Source organism: Plectropomus leopardus, chromosome 19 (assembly GCF_008729295.1).
Source record: "Plectropomus leopardus isolate mb chromosome 19, YSFRI_Pleo_2.0, whole genome shotgun sequence".
In the NCBI taxonomy this organism is placed as follows: Eukaryota; Metazoa; Chordata; class Actinopteri; order Perciformes; family Serranidae; genus Plectropomus; species Plectropomus leopardus.
Genome location: NC_056481.1, coordinates 12,315,969 through 12,335,446, shown reverse-complemented (window position 1 = coordinate 12,335,446; position 19,478 = coordinate 12,315,969). Strand labels below are relative to the sequence as shown.

The window sequence follows — 19,478 nt, the reverse complement described above, 5'->3', positions numbered from 1 at the left end:
TTTGACAGTTTTTCATTAATGGTATTCAAAAGCCACATTCTGTAGCTTTGTGTCGGTTTTCCTTTTTGGCACTTCAAACAATTAAAATGACTCTTTAGAGATGCTTTGTAACTGAATTCTGAATTTTAATTACTCCGTGTTTCTTTGAGCAAAAACTTGGGTGCCTCACATGTGAGACCTATATCGCGAGTATTAACTACACTGTCTAAATATAGCTGTGACACTTGCATGCCTTGTGATCTGTTTGCAAAATGTTTACAGTCGACTGGCCTCCCAAGGCGAGGTAGAGCATGTTAAATGTATTTGTGCAGCACCTTCCTAGAGCATAATAAGTTGTGCATTAGCTAATGAAGCAAATGACAGGCAGACACACTTCACACACAATTAACACATTGTCATCTAGAGATTCATTTTCTGTATAAAAAGTCCACAATGGTGATCATTTCGACAAGAAGTTTCATGTAAACCGCAAGGGGCCACAACAATGAAAGTACTGTAAATCCTGGCCCTGAATTGTGACTTATCAATGTGTTCCTCACACTGGTCAAATGGCTGAACAGTTTTGCCAGTAACTAAGTGTTTAGGGTTCACAAATGTGTCCCCGGCCTGTAAACAAACATCACAATCTGCAGACAGCCAGAGGACTTAAACCTGCTGATGTGTACGCTAAACTGGGACGTATACACTTAATGCTTGTAAATATCTCTAAGCTGTGAGCTGACATGTTCATTTTCTGATTATAAAAGCTGATTACTAAAGTCTTCAGTTCGGCTCTGGACTGGCCCACGCTTAGCTGCATATACTAATAAATGTGAATTCTGCTTTTCTAGCCATCCCAATTTTAACATTTAATAACTGAGTATTCAGGTAATACAGCGGACTTGCATGAAAGGTATGCCTGAGAAACATCAGCAAACCAGTTGTAAGAAAAGGAAATATAACTCCCAGAGGAGGCATGAAAACAAGATTGGACCACAGAGCTTGTCAATAATTTTAATTGGGACATTTTGCTGCTGCAGAAGAAATAGGGCCATTCTAAATGATCCACAGTAAGATTTGTGGATGATCCTGAGTATTGATTTTTGGTTCTTGGAAAACCACTGACAAAATTTGTTTCATTATTTTAAATATCTGCCGCTCCCTTGTAATCTGATGTTACACCAAGTCTTTTTTTTTTTAAAGTCTTTTTTTTTTAACTAATATCTTTTCACATTAATGAGGAGCACCTTGATTCAGCTAGGTACAGTAGAATGTCTAAACTCTTTTGAAATCATTTATCATCTGGTTATTTATTTATTTATTAATGTATGTTGTGCACCACGAGGTAGTGATGAAAGCAACAAAAATGCTTTTGAAGTAGCTGCCGCAACTGACCTACCTTGGATCATGTGTTTGCATCGCTGGCAGCTGGTAGGCCGACGGAAGACGTGCTCCTGGAAACAGTGGGTCTTGACCGGCTGGGCCTGAGACTTTGGCTGGGATTTAGAGGTCACGGACAGCGAGGGACTGACGGAAGGTGAGTGTGAGGACAATGAGGGGTTCGGACTGGTAGATGGGGAGTGGGACGGAGAGCGCTCGTAGCCCAGGGGGGACTCGGGGATGGGGGAACGAGAGAGCGGGGGTGGAGGTGAGGTGATGAGGGCTGAGGGAGTGCGGGACTCGCCGTTATTGCGTTGAAAAAAGTTGTCCATACTTTTGCTGCGCATGACTGATTTGAAGGACAGAGAGCGCTTCAACCGCTGTAACTGAAAGACAAACAAAAACAGGGGGAAAAAAAGACCTTAAAGAATGTAAAATTACAACCAGTTTAAGAGAAATGTGTTTCTGTTTCAGAGGACTGAATGTTAACTGAAAACACCAAAACACATCCACCATCTGGGGAAGTGAGCACAAACCACAATAAGCACACAAAAGTCTTAAAGGCCCCAAAACACTATTGTTTGGCTATTTTTCCAGACCACTGTCAATTAAATGTGATTAAGCCTTACCCACAGTCTTCCACCTTTAATGTGGGTGTTGCCTATCTAATTATAACAATTTAATGTTATAGGAAAATACTTGGTCAAGGGCTTTAACAGGGTTTCTACATGCATCAGACACTTATTCAATGATTAACATCTGTTCAAGATATAGTCAAACAAAATTTAAGGCTGATTTATGGACAAGTTGTAGTAAGTTAACAGGTTCAGTTGTTTGAGATTTGCAACATCAGAAATGTGGACTTTTACATAGAAGAGTATGTATTTGTGTCAATTGAGACCTTGAGTTCAAATTTAGGATTATTTGAAGGAGCAGTGTATAAAATCTGGCGGCATCTTGCAGTGAGGATTGCAGATTACAACAAGCTGCAACCTCTATGTGCTAAATGTGTTCATGTTCATTATTCAAAAGGGTTGTTACTAAGAGCCGAATTGTCCCCAAAGGTCTCTTCCTCTTCAAAACGAATGGATCAGGTTATTAAAACAAGTAAACACACTGAATAAGGCAGTTGCACATTAAAAATGAGTGTGGTTCAACATGGCGGACTTTGTAGATAAGGACCTGCTCCTTATATAGATATAAATGGCTCATTCTAAGCTAATGAAAAACACAACAATTCTTATTTTCAGGGACTTATGCACTAAAGAAAACATACTTATTGTAGTATATTCAATTTCTGCCATTATATCCCCCTAAATTCTACACACAGAACCTTTGACTTTAAAGCCTTATATTTATACATTTTAAAGACTTTTTAAGGGCATGTAGACACCCTGTTTAATTGTGGCATTATACAAGTATACAACAATGGGTGAAATTTTAAAGCAGGACCAACAGAAGTGGCCTATGAAATAACAAAAAAAGAAGTCTCCAGCTCGAGGTGATGTGCAATGTTTGAGAAATCAGTCTGTTAACCAAACAGACTGTTAGCTGTACCCTCTGACTGCCCTTGCCCTGCCAGGCTGGCTTCTGATCTCCTATCTTCAGCTTTTCTCCCCCCCTTTTTCCTTAGTTCACAAATTTGCCATCCCTCGTGAATCAAAGCGCGTCAATACCCCTTAAAATTCACGTTTGATTAGTTTTATTGAGTGGCCTGCACCTTTGCATTTGATGCAGTGATGCCCAGCAAACACTGTGTTCATCTTTGACTCTGCCGGCGTCCACTTCCCAGAGTGCTTTTGGCTACAACAAAGAGGAACTGAGAATGACAAACAATTATGCTGGACTTAGGAGTGATGGGATCCAATATATGAAAATAATAACTGCATGAACTCATACATCAAGAGAATGGCCTGGAGAATGAGGGCAAGGATGTAATAGGTCCCTGAGACTGAAGAGCACCTCCTCAATTTACAGAAAGCTCATTAGCGGCATGTGGGTCGATAACCAGAGTCCTGCCTCCAACTTCAAAGTTCTTCAGAGTTTATTCAATTCTGATATTTGTTTATGTTGTGGCATTAACATACTCAATTTAAGCCAGTTGTTCAATGTAACATCAACTATTCAACAACCTTAAAATATTACTCAGTTTTTATTAACTATTGGTGTCAGTCAACAATTAATGACAGCAAGTCAGTTAAGCATCAGCCAATAAAGTCTGAAAGATTTCACAATACAAATTAATACTAATTAAGCCAAAACCTAGTTTTCCAATTATTCCTACAAATTTACCTTCTTTTTACCCATTTAAGCCAACATTAGTGATATTATTCAACTTTGAGAGCTAAAACTGCATTGAAGCACCAGCTCTTTAACATTGAGCATTCACATCTGCAATTTATTCAGAAACTGCAAAATACTACAAATACAAATACTCTTGTTTGTAGTGATGTAGCATAAAGTCCAACATTTTGCCTCTACAAAAATAAAAAAAGGTGTGAAGGTAGTGTCCTCATCACACCTATTGTACCTTTTGAAGCCACCACATGGCCCATCACACTTCTTCACAGCAAATCTCATCAATAACATTGAGCCGGTTCCTCTTTTTCTTCCTTAAGCCACAGATTCAAAGATGCCAATTAGTTTGAGTGATGAAAGAGTCTTCTCTGTTGACCCATTAGCAAGTGCCTCTCGTAAATGTTTTCTGCAGGGAGCTGAGTCCATGTTTTCCTTAATGGCCTTTTCTTGGCTCGACTGGTGGCCTATTCTGTAATGGATGTTCCTCAGTATTAGATTTTTAACTTGTCTGACTTTGTTAATCTTCCCTGAGGTAAAGCCCTTTCTTTGCTCCAGTTCCACGGGGATAAGAACAGTTTCCTTAGGCACAAACTAGGCAACACATGACTGATAATCAATAACTTAATTGAACTCCCCAAGCTTTTATGAAGATTAAAGAAACAAAGAAATAAACAAGATATAAGAATGAAAGCTACCTTAATGCCAAATGTAGTTTTAAGTAGTTTTTCAGGGTTGAGTAATCACGAAAATTGGACTTTCATATCGACATGAACCATTGCTTCAGTATACACTCAGTTTAACTTCCATTAAAATCTACATCGTCAACAGACCTGCACTGATGAAAGCAATAAATAACTGTTAAACTGTTAAATAACATTAGCGTGTGATTTTACACAGTTCATCAGTGGATCCTTTATTCAGTGGATTCAGTATTTACACTATCCCATCTATCCTGTCCCATAAAGGTTAAACTAAAGCACAGTCAAAGAAATAGGTGTTTTATAACCAAAATGTATAAAGATGCAATGTAGTTCTTGCAGCTTGCCAACAACTGGGCACTTTCACAGTTCGGCGTTAGGCCAAGCTGAAGTACAATAATCCAGAAATATGAGGACATCATTGTCCATTTGTGTGCTGTGTCTGGGGATGTTTTTTAAGGTTTTGGTTAGCCCCTTGCTTCCAATTAAAGTAGGGGTACAGCAAAATTTGTTACTTCTTCCAAAACAAATGATAAATGTTATGACCTGTAAACTGTTTTTCACTATTCAGTGGCCAGGATTTATCGGACAGGCATACACAACCCAAGCCTAAGAATGAGAGACTGTGCCAGCAGACTCTGGTTCAGCAGCTAAATGCAGCTAACAATTGATCAGTTAGTGTTTGGATTGATCAGCGCTGACCAGATATGACTGATGGATTACATGAGCAGCTGCAGAGGCGAAGGAAAGCAAACCTTCTTCTGCTGCGGTTACACTGGTTGGAGCTAGTGCAGGACCACACTTTGCATGATCTGCATGTGAATGCAGCCCATTTTATCTAAAGTAGGTTGGTTAAACGATATACAACACTAAAACTATGTGAATTAACGATTGCTTAAGTTTCATGTTCACTGCGCTTGGCGCTGTGCTGCTCCATCTGTGCACATAGGACGCTCTGCAGCGCAAACGAGAACAGAGAGACAGAGAGAGAAAAAGAGAAATGCGGCAAAACTAGAAAATCTATATTTGGTGCCAGATACTGATGTTGTGGGGATGCACCACAAATAGGATGCTACAGCCGTGTTGCACAAATAAAGTCATTTATGGGAAAACCTGAATCTGTTTGGAAATTGTCAACGCATCCTGTTAAGCTTGTATAAGCAAATTTCAGTATGGTTAGTAGCCTACAACGCCTCTTAGAGTTATTCTGATTCTAAAACCGGGTTTAACCTGAGGTCTTTAACACATTCAGCCACGATTGTTCTCAGCAGCACTAAACCATCTAACCATCTAGCACCTAAATCCAGTTATACCATGCACTGATAATAAATCAGATATAAGTAAAATGACATGCAATTAAAATATTACTGCAGCTGCCTGAGCTTTTGAAATTTGGGAGCTGCAGGGCACCACATGCATCCTTATCTTGATTATCTCCTATCCTTTATGCTTACTCTAATTATATATGTTTGCCTTTATGTTATAATGTGTGTTAGTATAGCTGCCGGTGTGTTTTCCTATAACATCCTCTGCTGAAAACAGAACAGAAATCAAAGGCAGGGCTCTAATGAATGCAAATCTCTATATTTCTCCATGGCACTCTTGTGTCTCTCTGTAAGGTTTTGAAAAGTCTATTTATGGATCACAGAACTGGAGACCCATCACACTCTGAACTACTGACGGCAATTAGCTCATCACAGTGCAAGTGTGGTGTACTAGAGCAGACTGGTGTTTGAGGAAGAAGATGAAGCAAAGAATAAAAAAATGTATGAGGGCAGTCAAAGAGAGTTTGGGAAAAAATAGGTGAAAGAAAGAACAGAGGCAGAATATAACACTGCCATCATCCCCTCCCCCCTTGTCTCTGAAAGCCCAATGCACCAGCGCCTTTCTCTATCACCCCTCTGACAGACAAATGGTACAGTGGAGACAGAGCAGGCGTCTCAGCCTTGTTCTTTGGCCGTTTGAAAATGAGCACAGAGATGTTTGGTGAAGGTTTCTATAAATAGGCTGTTGTGAGGAATGCCTGGATAAATTAATGATTAGGGGGGGGGGGTGTTCACACAAGATGCCAGAAAAAGGCGAAAAAGTCATCCTGTCGCCACCACGACACAGTCCCAACCTCCAGGCTTTTCCACACCTCCTTTTCTTTTTACAACACAGGTGAAAAACATCAGAGAAAAGAAGAATAAGCTAATATTTCTGACACATCTGTAAGTATAGTGCTTCAGTAATAAGGTTTTGTCTGTGGTTGTGTCTACAAACACTCTTAACCTTTTGACTGCAATCTTAAGGAAAGAGGATTAGACCGTAACCTGAACACAATGTCCTCCATCTTTGGATCAATCTGTCTGCTTGTGCTATGTATGTAGGGGCATGGCTATGCAGTGATCTAAAAACTCTTTCAATAAAAGATTGATAGAGTTTTTTAATGGAAGCGCTTGTGAAACAGTACCTACAAATAACAAATTAGATGACAGGGATCTAATTTCAGAAAAGAGAGAAAAAAAAATTAACTTTTCAAATAAAAGACATCAAGTAATCTACAGAACATGGAGAGTTTACACCAATAGAAACAAAACAGTAAACATACTGGTTCAGACTGCATGTATTTTTGTCTGTTACAGTGTTCACTGTTTCAGAAAAGAGGATTAGCGTCTACAGTCATAAAATCTTACCGTGATTTAGCAGAGACATAACAGACTTCATGTTGGTCCATGACCAGACAAAGCTCACCGTCTTTGACTACACACGCTATGTCATTAGGACGGAGGTGCAGAGGAACAAGACAGGATGTTGGTTGTTGTCTACCATGACACACTTAATATTCCACTGATGCTCCTGAGCCAAGCAAACAGCCTACAACAACCACGGTAGGCCATAATCGAGTTGATATTGTGTAGTCTGAACCAGGCACAAGTCAGTCCAACAACAAATTAACACGCATAAGCCTCAGACAACTAGCAAATTGGCTAGCTTGATGAGCCATAAACATCTAAAAAAAAACCAAAATTAAAACATAACAGACCAACAATGACAAAACAGCTTTGACAAAAAAAAAAGGGTACCTACAGACAATGCACAAATAAGAGCAGTTTGTAGAGTATATAAAAGATGAATGTTGACATTTGCTTGGTCACAGATACGACAGAATGGCAGAGGTCATAGTTGCTTCATTTCAGTGGAACTTGGGAGCTCATGTTTACGACAAGGCAAGTCATTTACATGAAGTCGTGACGTCAGAAACTGAAATATACTGCTGGTGCCAGTATTCATGACATCAAACCATCTATAATGTATTGTTGGACAAAAATGACAGTTTTCTTTATGGGATGACTACTACTACTACTACTACTACTACTGATAATAATAATAATAATTAATAATAATAAAACAATAACTGTCTTGTCACTACACGTCTGCCAGTATTTTCAGCGGCCAAACATTTGGCACATCTTATCTGATGGTGTCATCTTGTCAGGAATCAATTCTTGGTGCAGATACATGAAATTCATAAAAATGCTTTCAGTCCGAAGCATTATTACATTACAAGCCTGGTTTGGTTAAGAAATGCTTATTTTACCCTTGGTCTAACACCAGTGACATCTATGAGCAGTATGCCTTTGTATCCTTCTGCATAACCATTACACAGCAGTGTAATTACACTGTTACAGTTAGACTCTACTGTTTTATTGCTGAAAGCAGAATCAGCCTATTATAACACGAGTGATGACAAATGAATGGATCAAATATACTGTATGATCCAGATTCATTACTCTAATTCCTACAATATCAATGTAATATGTACAGTGTTTTGTATGTTATTTCTGAGGGGTGTAATGATACAGCAATCTGGATTGATAAATAAATTCAATGACCAATGATCCAATATCACTGATGCAAAGCGAAGAACACTAATACATACTGTCGTCTTATTTTAAACAATATGCAGCATGCCTGTGTTACCTTTTCCGTCCAGAAAGTAAATACAATTCAGATATTTACTAATATCATATCATTTGCAGACTATTGAATCAAATCTAAATTGTATCATGGCAGACTTTGCAACAGAAGCGTATCATAACATTGTACAAATAATCAATATAATATTGTATCATTATAAATCTACTCCCGCAAGTTTCTTAATGCTTGTTAGTCGTGTTACTTACTGAGCAGTTTAGATGATAATGTAATGCACCCGTTTCTGACACTGCACTGCAGTGTTTTTTACTGGACATCTCTAGCTGCTCATGATATTAAAAAGCATCAGTGGACACACAGGAGCCTGATTGAGTTTGGTGTTCTTCTTGCAGTGACCCGAGCTTTAAATTAAAGGAGACCTCATTAGGCATTGCTCCAGCTGCACCTACTGAAACGACCTTTAGTGCGAGTGGAAAGTTTTAACGCCTCACTGCACAAGCTGCATTGCTGGTCATGGAACAAAATGAAAACTTCCAACAACGCTGCAGAACTGAGGGAGTTTGGGGGAAACTGACACCATCCAAAAAGCACTTATGCAAGGTGAAGCTGTTAGTAAAATCACATTCAGAAGTAATGGCCTAAACAGTTTTAAGCCACTTGGGAGGCTCATCTGATCAGACATATGGCTCCCTTGATTTCCACTGTAGTACTTACCACATTACTGTCATGTCAAAACTTTACTCAAGAGATTATTGATTGAGGCAATTACAAATTCAGAGACTAAAGGACAAGCTAAGAACCAGAGGTGTCTCTATGAGCTATTACACTGTATATAAATAACCCAGGTGAAAGAAAAAGGTGTAAATCAAGAGAAATTATTCTCCTCTCCGCCTCTCATTGTCACATTCACAGCTCTGTGTGTGGCTCCCAAAAATCTGGCTGTTGTTTGAAGGGCTGTTTCTTAGTGATCCATGAGGTTCCTGCAAGCGAAGACTTCGCCATCTCACAAGCTGCCTGCCCGAGTGTGCAGCAAAAGAAGCTTGCATTTCCAAATCCAGCCGTTTAAAAGGCTTAACTGCACAAGGAGCTTTTGCAGTTAGCATTAGGTGACTGCCACAATGGCTCTTTGATTTTCACACAGTGGTGAAAGAACAACACTCAATGGCGTGTTTATAGCAATTTGGCTACCCTCTGATTACAAACTCAGGCTATTCAGCACACACAGATTAAATGGTGATCTTGTAAATGAACTCCTTGGGAATTCAAGCTCTGTTTACTAAAAGATGTCAGTTTTTAATTTCAGCCACCCTGTCAGCCTTATATCAACTACTATGCAGTAAGACAAGTGACTATCCTGTTTTTTCCCTCCATTATTGTACATCTAAATGAGTCAGTACTCTAAGGCATTTGATGTTGGCTTGATACAAAGCAAAGTCACGAGAGTTTAGCCTCAGTGATCTGTTTGGTTTTAAGATTGGTTCGAGCAGTTCGAGCTGTTTTAAGTCAGTCTTTTTCATGTTTTGTCATTCCAACAAAATCAAAAACATGTTTAATATTATCATATGTTTTTAATCTTGGCTCATGCAAATAATGAAGAATGGCTATGCTTTCTTCAATACCAAACAAGAAGCTAAAAACCGGGTAGACGTCATGTGGGGGGGGCTCGAGGGAGTCGAGAACATGAGCAAGTCTTGGTTCTCTTGGATTGAGGAAAAGGAGGAGATACTGGTGGAGATACGGAGCGAGCAAGAGTCCTGTTATAGTCTGAATCATTTCAGTTATTTCCTTGACACACTGATACAAAAAACACATTCGCTTAAAAAAAGGGAATAAAGAAATTCATATTATAGCCGTTTAAAGTTATCAGTCAAGTACTTAAGAAACTACACTGATTCTCCGCTTTAGGGAAAGGGCTGCTGTGTTACAGTGGTTAAACTGATGTATCACTACAATGTGTCAAACAATGCTTTTGAGTTTGGGATCCAGTATTTTTCTGATCAGGCATCTGAAAAATAGGGTCTATAATAATAATGTTACGTCCATCAATGAGCAGGCAGTGGGAAGTTAGTAAGTTTTCTTGCTGCCTCTTTATTTCGCCCTGAACACAGGTTCCTGTAGGCCGTACCAACGCCAACACAAAACAGAAGCCTAACACTCCTAACTCTGCATCAGCCACTCACTTAGCTTTCCACATCCAAGACTAACTGTCCCGTCTTCCTCCCAGGGATGACAACACATCCCTCCTTTGGCTCCCAGCCATAGAGGTGGGCTGCCTCCCGTGGCTCTCTGTCATAGAGCTGACATGACAGACAGGCTTCACAGCGTCTAAGCTGACAACTCCTGCTTACTTCCCTGACCTCTGGAGGTCTCAGTGCTTCACAAATAGTCTTCCTATCTGAACTACTGTCTCTGAACAATAACAGATCTAATTGTGACAAAAGTAGCAACACTAACAAAACAGCTGAAGACACAGTCCGTAACATTGCGATGTGGAAATTATACTCATTAAAAATATCCTGCTATTATCATAGTTTTTAAGAAGATAATAGAGAAGATGATGGAATAAAATTATTCAAATATTAATGAGACAATTTCTAATATTTTTGGATAGATTCATTGCTATGTTAATTGAGAAATAAAAAAAAATCTTTTGAATAATCAATTAATTAGATTAGAAAATCAAGAAAAAATAAATGACAGGTGCAGCCTTTCTTCATAACCCTTTGAGGGTGAATTCAAATAAAAGATTAGAAAGAAACAATGAGATGAACAGGATGCAGGACAAAGTCATTATACTTGTATTAAAGGCATAGCCTCCTTTATCATCTTTTCGGTACGTCTTCAGTTCATACATGTGAGGGACAAATGTAAATGAAAAAAATCAGGGATGAATTATTGAGTTGATAAACCAAAATGGAGAGAAAGTCCAGTTTCTTTATTTTTGTAACCTTAAATGATTTCAATGCCAGTAACTTCCCAGCAGTATGCACTTGAATAGCTGATAATAACATCATATCATAGTTGCTAAGCAACGCAAAAACTCTTTATGAATGTTCTTTTGTTGATGCATTAAATATTCAATGCAGTTAAACATGTACTTTTAAAAAAAAAATGTCAAGGTGAGTCGGCCATTCAGAGCTGAAGATCAAAGCTATCAATATAAAACTTTATTTTTTCCACTCCATTACATCAAACAGCTTTGCCTTTAGGAGACAAAATAACCTCATAAGTCGACCGTCTCTAAAGCAGCAACCTAAGGTCAATACTAAACAAAGGACTAAATAAAGTCCATACTTATTCCCAACTGACTCCGCTCTTATCCTGACACTGCACATGGGACTCTGCTGGATCAGCAGCATTTGAGAACTCAATCAAGGACAGTAATTCGATGACTTCACCGTTAATCAACACAGTGCTGGGTCAACACTGGAAAAGTTGGTTTGCATCTTCATGGATAAGACCGTACTGATGTCATATTCTGTGTGTTTTCTGTCTTGAATATCTGTCTCTACCTGTCTCCCTAGATTCTCTGTAACCCTTCATCTGTTTTCGGGGCAGACTATAGTTTGTCTCAAAGGTCAGCGGTACAAGTCAATCATTCTGGCAGGAGAAACACAAACATATCATAGGCTGTCACAAGTGACTGATGCGTCCTCCTGCTAACAGCGATACAGAAGAAACACACACAAGGAGGCAGGCAACATGCTTTGTTCACAAATGTCATCTATGCACAGAAAAATCACGTGAATGGCACAGACGCCTGCTGGTTCACATCAGAAAAGCTCATTAAAGCTGTTTAGTTAACTTCTGACACAGGAACGCAGAAGTTAACCGAGGAAATTAAATGTCACCACTGTCAAAACTAATTACAAAAAACAGGATCAGTTTCCAATTTGCACCTACACATTTGTGTTTAATGAGTAATTTCATCAACTATAAAAATAAATCTGATTGTTTTCATGTTTGCACACTTCTGAAAGGTAATTTTCATTCATAATCAACTAAGAATCTACACTGTAATTTGCTTTAACCCTTTAAAAATTGGAACATCGGTTTTCTTTTGCGGCATTTAGTGCCCTTTCACATACATTTAAACGTTTAAAACTTGAGCAAATTGGTATATGTTTCTTTTGAAAAACATGGGTAAAAAGGCAATAAGCATCTTGGCAAAAGACGTCTCACAAATTGCAAGATACTAGAAAAAGATATGAGGAAAATGACCAAAAAATTAGTTTTAAAAAGAGAGGGATTAATTATTGATGTTAATAATGATTTAAAGAGGAAAATATCCAGGAAACTATAATTATATAAAAACAACAGCAACAATAATAACAGTAACTATTTTATCTATATATTTAAATTTTCATTAGTTTTGTTATTTTTTTCTTTGTTTATTTTGTACCTTTCTTCTTGTCATACTTCAGGTAAATTTATTGAAACTCTTAACTTGTAACTTCTTTTTCTGTTTTTGAAAGAAATCAAGCCATTTTACTCATATTTTAAAGGGTTAACTGACCGGACGAGCCACCCAAATACTGCATAATGCTGAGACAAATGAAGAGATGAGTCTGTTCACTGTCACTTGCCTCTTCTTCTCTGCTCTTTATTTGGCATTCTCTTCTTTTTTGCTGTTTCTTATCTCCTTGTTCTTGCTTTCCTCCTCACACTCACACTTCACTTTTCTGCTCTTTCTTTTTTCTCATTCCTGGAAGGACCTCTGGCTGACTGTCCTACTCTTAAATTACCTTTATCCTCTCAAGCACTCAGGCAACCATCACCAGCCCGACACGCAGAGCTATGGCGAGAGAAAACAATATAAGAAAGGAAGGAGGAATGGGAGACATGAAGAGAGAAAGATGAAGGGAGGTGAAGTGCTGAAGGAAAGAGACAAGGTTTTGGGTTTCATTTAAAAGCGCTACAGTCAATAGAACAGAGAAAGGAAATGCATACTCTAAATGGGAGGAAATTAATTAGAGGTTGCGAGCAGAGAAAAAGGGCTGATAAGGAAATAAGTGAGAAGAACGGCAGGAAGAGGAGAGCTCTGAGAAAGTGAGTGTGAAGGGCAAAGTCAGAGAGAAACCTTTGCCATCATTTCACCTCATAAAAATGTCTTTGTGTTGGCTGAGAACGCGATGGGCTGTGTGAAGGCCCTGCGGACCGGGGCACAGCACCACCTTGCATTATCAGCATTTACACCCACGGTCTTTGGTGAATATTAAAATTTATGTAGCGGCTGATTCTGAGCACAGCCCTCATTTTCTTCACTACTAAACACTGTAATGTATAAAGGAATAGTTTGACATTTGGAAAAATATTCTTGCAGGCTGAGAGGCAGACGATAAGATCAATATCACTATTACGTCTGTACGGTAAATATTAAGCCACAGCCTGCAGCTTGGTAGCTTTGCTCAGCATAAAACCTGCAAAACCCAGTGCAGACCAAATATTTGCGACAACATGAAACCGTTTTTTAACGTCACAGGGAAAGTTGTAGTGGTGTGACCTGGCCTGTCTCAGCTCAAATCAGGACAGCTGATGGTGTCACGTGCACTTCAGCTTGTCAAGCCACCAGTGGTTGATTTAAGAAAGCAAGGAATGTCAATCAGCTTTCAGCAAAGTCAGCTGGCGAAGTAAATCAGTTTTATCTATTACTCAAATTTCTGGTTAAGGACAATTTTTTAAAATGCAAAATCTTTCTTCTCCGCTGCTCCCTTTGGGCTTCCATAGTTACAGTGGGCTGTGACCTCCTCCCGTGCTTACCCCCTAGAGATACACACATACGTGACAACACGACAGCGAGCGTGAATGACAGTAAAGAGTACGTTCCAAAAAAAGGCTCAGTCTCGTCAGTTGTTGGAATTGGTTCAGATTTTCGGCGTCCAATCTCGAACAAACAGTCTGCTGCAAAGTTTGTTTTGTGGCTGTTGCAACTAAATGCAGCAGAACGACCGATTTATTTCAACATCTCAAACAGAGACATGCAGACACCCAGTAACAAGCAGCCGACATAAGTGGAATCATTTTCCACATTGTGTCCAGTATGACAGGAAAGCGACCCAGTGCAAAGCTGATGCAAACTGATTAAAGACTAAAGATATGATATAATTAAATTCATATAAATATGTTTTGTGAAATTACTGCAGCCTTTAGTCCAAATACTACATAAACAGCTCCCACTCCCCTGAAACTATGGTCCACTTTTAAAGACAAGTTTGCAGCTTGCACTTTAACCCCAAATAAAAGGCAAACTGCATCTCCCTTTCATTTTTATTGCTAAAATAAAAGCAAAACTTATTTTTTGGCCATATCGCCCAGCCCTAGAAGTCACTTACAGATTGTTAGTTAGACATTGTATTCACCTGCTGTGGTACTCTCTGACAACAGCTCTCCATCCCTGCCCAGCCCAAGTCTGTCTCATTTACGTCCCCGTGGCTTTTGACATGAAGTCACTCTCTCTCCTCACAGTGTGCTGGACAGTGGGTTGCTATTGCTACACATACACACACATATACTCATTGAGTGGTCAATCGGAGCTGATTGTTTAAATCATTGTGGCGTTTTCATCGGGGTTTCACACACATTCATTGTGGTGGGCAACCATGACCAAAACATGCCGTCACAAACTGATATTATATTTTTGAAGCTGGACTGTTCATTAGGAGCACTAGTGGAATATTTATAAACTGTTCAGTTATGCACTGCACTGCACTCTCGGAGCACAGAGTGTACTCAGCACAGACAAAGCAGCAGAACACAGGCCCTGGGAAAGTAAAACTTCAGTTCATTGCACTGGGTGTAAAAGTTTGCTTTTACTCACTCTGCGACAGCTGCTCCTCTCATCGATTTGATCAGCTCTGACCAGATCGATAGATCAGTTACCTAACTCGTGACTCAAGCTCAACCTGCTGCTGAGGCAGAAACAAAAGTCTGTGTGTTCATGGACTCACAAAAACGCTCAAGGGAAGTTTGCCAATCCCCTTTTAAATTGTTGTAATGGAAAAGTGTATAATTTAGCAAGCTAAGTAGGCTAGCCGCTGTCACCTACCTGTCCAACGGAAAAGCCACAAACTCTGCTTCTCTCTTTATCCCCATCATCTCTTTCAGTGCGTGCCAGCAAAACTGAAAGCCAACCCCAGATTCACTCTCTTTTTTAAACAAGCTTCATCCACAGGACATTTCATCTCACAATATTTGTGATTTTTCTGCACTGTGTCCCTCATATTTATAGCTTTTTCTTGGGTGTGTGCTACTACCTGCTCACTACCTTTAAAAAAAAATGCACCTGTGCATTGTTATTGGCTTGGGGCTATACACCATTCCTTAAAGGTTACAGTCCAGGTTACATGCTTACATAGCAAAATATAATAAGAATATACAGACAGAGGGCAGAGTCTCTGCAGATAAATATATCGCCTCACACTTCTAGTTCCTCATAAGTGATGATTGAAAGGGACTAGTTTTAAGATTCTATGTACTGTACAATGTTCAAACAATCTTCAATCCTCTCATCTAACTCTTGGAAAGAAAGTGAATATGTGTAAATTTCAAATTGTACAACCATTTCTTTAACCTGTGCTAGTCTTTCTTCACTCCTAACTTTCCTCGTCATCCACTTTACCGTTCCTCACTAAATGTGAGACACTTGAATGGCGTGCACTCCAAGTGATTAGAAAGGAATAATAATAGTTTTGGAGTCATCACCTTGCCCGTAGGTGTAGGAGGTGGAATAACTATTCATTCTCTGTCACAGCATCTATTAGAAGCACTCTAGAAAGCTGGTAGGCCCACTTATCATTGTAATAAATACTCAGAGACGAGGGACGGTTGGGAGACAGAGAGGGAGTGGAGAGTGAGAGATGAAGGAGAGAGAGCTGATGAGGAGATGAGAAAGACTGCAGAGAGAGGCGGTAAGGGGAACTGAGAAAGAGATAGACATGGAGGCAGAAGAGGGAAAGCAAAGGGTGGGAATTGTCATGAAATGAATACAGCAATATGCAGAAGTGAGAAGATAGACAGTGACAGAAAGAAGCATGTGAAACTCCAGAGATACCCCTGAGCAGACTACTCTAAAAGAGACCCCGCAGTTGTAACGTACATTTAATCTTTCCTTCCTATTCATTCTTCTTCTTCGGGATGTGGAGCGGGCACGGCTGCCAGCAGGGGCTTGGCAAACACAGAAGCTACACGGCTGACGCAGCTCAGAGGATTGCTTTCTCCCTGTTCTGTTTTTTGTCTGGACGACCATTTGTGTGAATTATGACCAAGCCCCCAGCAAGACACAGCAAACATCTGCTGGCTGATTGGCTCGTAAATCCACGCAGCACCTCAACGCCCACCATCCATTGTGTTTGTCTGTAGTCAAATAGAAACAACAAGAGGGCCCTTACTGCCAGGCTTGTTCCTGGTCCCTGTAGTGATGACCAACAAAAGCCAGCCTTAATGGGATTTGTTGTTGTGATTGCTGCTGCAATTAAGGGTGCTCTTGAACCTTGTTTGCAAAATGTTAAAAAATAAATGGGATGCAGGAGATTTAGGTCAAGTCACAAAGTGAGGATTTACTTTCTCGGTTTGAAGTCAGCTCCAATTTTTGTCAAGAAAGATCAAATAGCAAGAACAAGTCCGTCTCCTTTTAAGAAATATTTTAAAATTGAACAGAGGTTATTGTACTTCTCTGAATTTCTCTTCAATCGTTTGTGCTAATTCAAGTGAAAACATGTTTGGGGAAAATTTACCACTTGTAACATGAAAAATGCCTTAAAGAAGTATTTCACTGCTTTTCATAAAACTTCGTTGTCTATGCAGTAGTAAGACACAAATACTTTGAAATTGGTGCTACACAACTAGAGAAAACACAGAGAAAGGGCTTTAGCATTTGCTTTTGCTCAAGAGGTAGAAAACCTACAACTACGAGAATGCACTGCGCCTCACTGGACAATAAACACAATACACATGCACCCACATTGTTATGACACAAAGCTGGTTAAAAGCATCCCTTTAAGGTGTGTCATGCATGGATAAAGCATAGTATTGCAACATTTTGTACAGCAATACTGTGCCCATACATGCATGCAAAGTATCTATATTTTCTTAAATAAATTGTTAATACTGTATATACAAAAACAAGCTTGTAGTAGCTTATAGTTAAATAAACTGTCTTTTCAGTCCACTGGATTCTTTTGGCTGTAGTAAAAATTTGCAGTTGAAAAAAGGTAATAAATCATATTAGATCACAATATGTTATTGCAGTACTAAGTATTGTCATAATATTGTATTGTGGGGCCTCTGGTGATACCCATTCCTAATAAAAAGTTGCAAACAGAAAGAGAAAGAACAATTCTGAGAGCAACACTATCAAATCAAAATCTAAGAGGACAGAAACAATTAACAATATTTACCAAAGACTTTACAATATTCCTGAATTATGCCAGATATTTCAGATGCTGTTTTTCCCATCTCTGACAATCCATTAGAGACCACAGTTTCATGTCTCGTGATCTGAGAAAATGATTGCGTGATGAACTCAAGATGTTTATGTGTTGCAAACTCCTTAATTAGTGTGTTTACCTAAATCCCCCCTGCAACAAACGTGATCTGGGGGGCAGGAGAAAGCATAAAAAATGTACACTACACAGGGAAGGGGAGGAATGTGACGTTAGCAGGGGACCAGTAGCCACAAAGCAGGTTAACCAGTCCATGCCTCTTCCATGTTTGCCATCCTGTGTCTTGTAAGGGTCCCTTTGGTGCTCCAATAGAGGGGATGCAAGGCACCCAAAGGCACAGGCTCCTAATTCCTCTGCTTAGATACTGCACCTCTAAACGTCCATTGCATAATATACACAATATTATGAATGGCTTCCTTTAAATTGGGCCAAAGAACGTAGTCCCAAAGCATCTTTCTTGCCTCTACCTGCAACTCATTTTCTTCAAAATTAGATGTTCATTTCATCACTGCAGTTAAAGAAAAGATGCTCTTATTTTCCTAATGAATGTCGTGCATTCATAAGCCTGTACACACAAAAGTACACACACAAACTGCACGCACACTTTCGTGTAATCTCTGGCCTCTGCTAACTCTGAGGTCAGTTACAAGCATTAAAGCGGCTTACAGTTATTATGTAACACCTGCAGCCGCTTCGGAATTAGCCTCGTAATACACAAAACAACTTAAGTGAACATTTACATGCAAACAATCTGAATTTTAAGTCGGACCATACAGTTAACCCTTTAAAACCTGACATCAGTTTTCTTGTGATGCATTCAGGAGCCTTTCACAATGCGTTTTGACCCTTGAAAATTGGTTTGATCTCTTTCTGAGAAACATGGGAGTAAAGGTAATGACCAACTTGGCAAAAACTGTCTCACAAATTGCAATATATATATATATATATATATATATATTTATATATATATATATATATATATGACTTTTGAGCCACGCTGGCAGGGAATGTTGACTTCTCTCCAATGTTTTTAAAAGAAATCACCCCAGCTTTACTTTCAACCACCAATTATTCGTTTTTCTAATGTTTCAAAGTGGAGGAATACACATTAATTACACAGGTGTGTTGTTACCTTTGATTCAGGCTGGCTGGGTACGGTAGCCTGTGGTCGGTGAAGGTCCCGGTTTTGTGGCTCATTCTCCTTTTCGCTGATTTCCGTCATGTCGTCTCAGAAATCCTCCTTTCACAGCAAACCCGAAACAAACTGATAAGTCCACGCTGGCAGGGAAATGGTGGGAAACTATGCACGCAGAGGTTTAAACATCGCTACAGTCCGAAGAGGTAGAGCTGGTTTTAACTGTCAAGTCATCTTTTGTCGGTGTAAAACTGTACTCCGTCGGTAAACTGCTCAGTATTTTCAGTTTAACGCTCTGAATTGGTGTAGAAAACACCAACAGTGATTTATTCGGTGGGAAAAAATATCCAGTATCCGCTGCAGTTATATCTGTCCACTTCCCTCCGCTGCCTCGAGCCTCTCTCGTCCACCGGTGCACACACGCGCTTTTACAACAACTTTGATTTCGCCGTGACGAGTGTCCGGCTCGCTCTGATTGGTCCAGACGTCTCAAACTACGCCCCAGAGCCGGTGGAACGCGCTCTGATTGGCTGAGGGGTGAGAAGTGGGCGGTACAAGATTGAAGATTGATTTCTATAACATCTAGCTTGTGTAGTGCAGCTTTGAAAACGCTGTTGTTTACATCTTTAA

General features: G+C 39.5%; 1 protein-coding gene across 1 annotated transcript in view; it reads right to left on the bottom strand.

Moving 5' to 3' along the window:
* LOC121959261 (SH3 and cysteine-rich domain-containing protein 2-like) overlaps nucleotides 1–19,207 on the bottom strand; it is a 36,080-nt gene extending 16,873 nt beyond the window's left edge. The window contains exons 1-2 of the mRNA XM_042508493.1: nucleotides 18,846–19,207; nucleotides 1,379–1,745 (exon numbers count right to left, since the gene is read on the bottom strand). Of these exons, the coding sequence (XP_042364427.1) occupies nucleotides 1,379–1,745; nucleotides 18,846–18,935 (457 nt within the window). The 5' untranslated portion in view covers nucleotides 18,936–19,207. The remainder of the gene's footprint in view (nucleotides 1–1,378; nucleotides 1,746–18,845) is intronic.
* Between the last annotated feature and the right edge of the window lie 271 nt (nucleotides 19,208–19,478).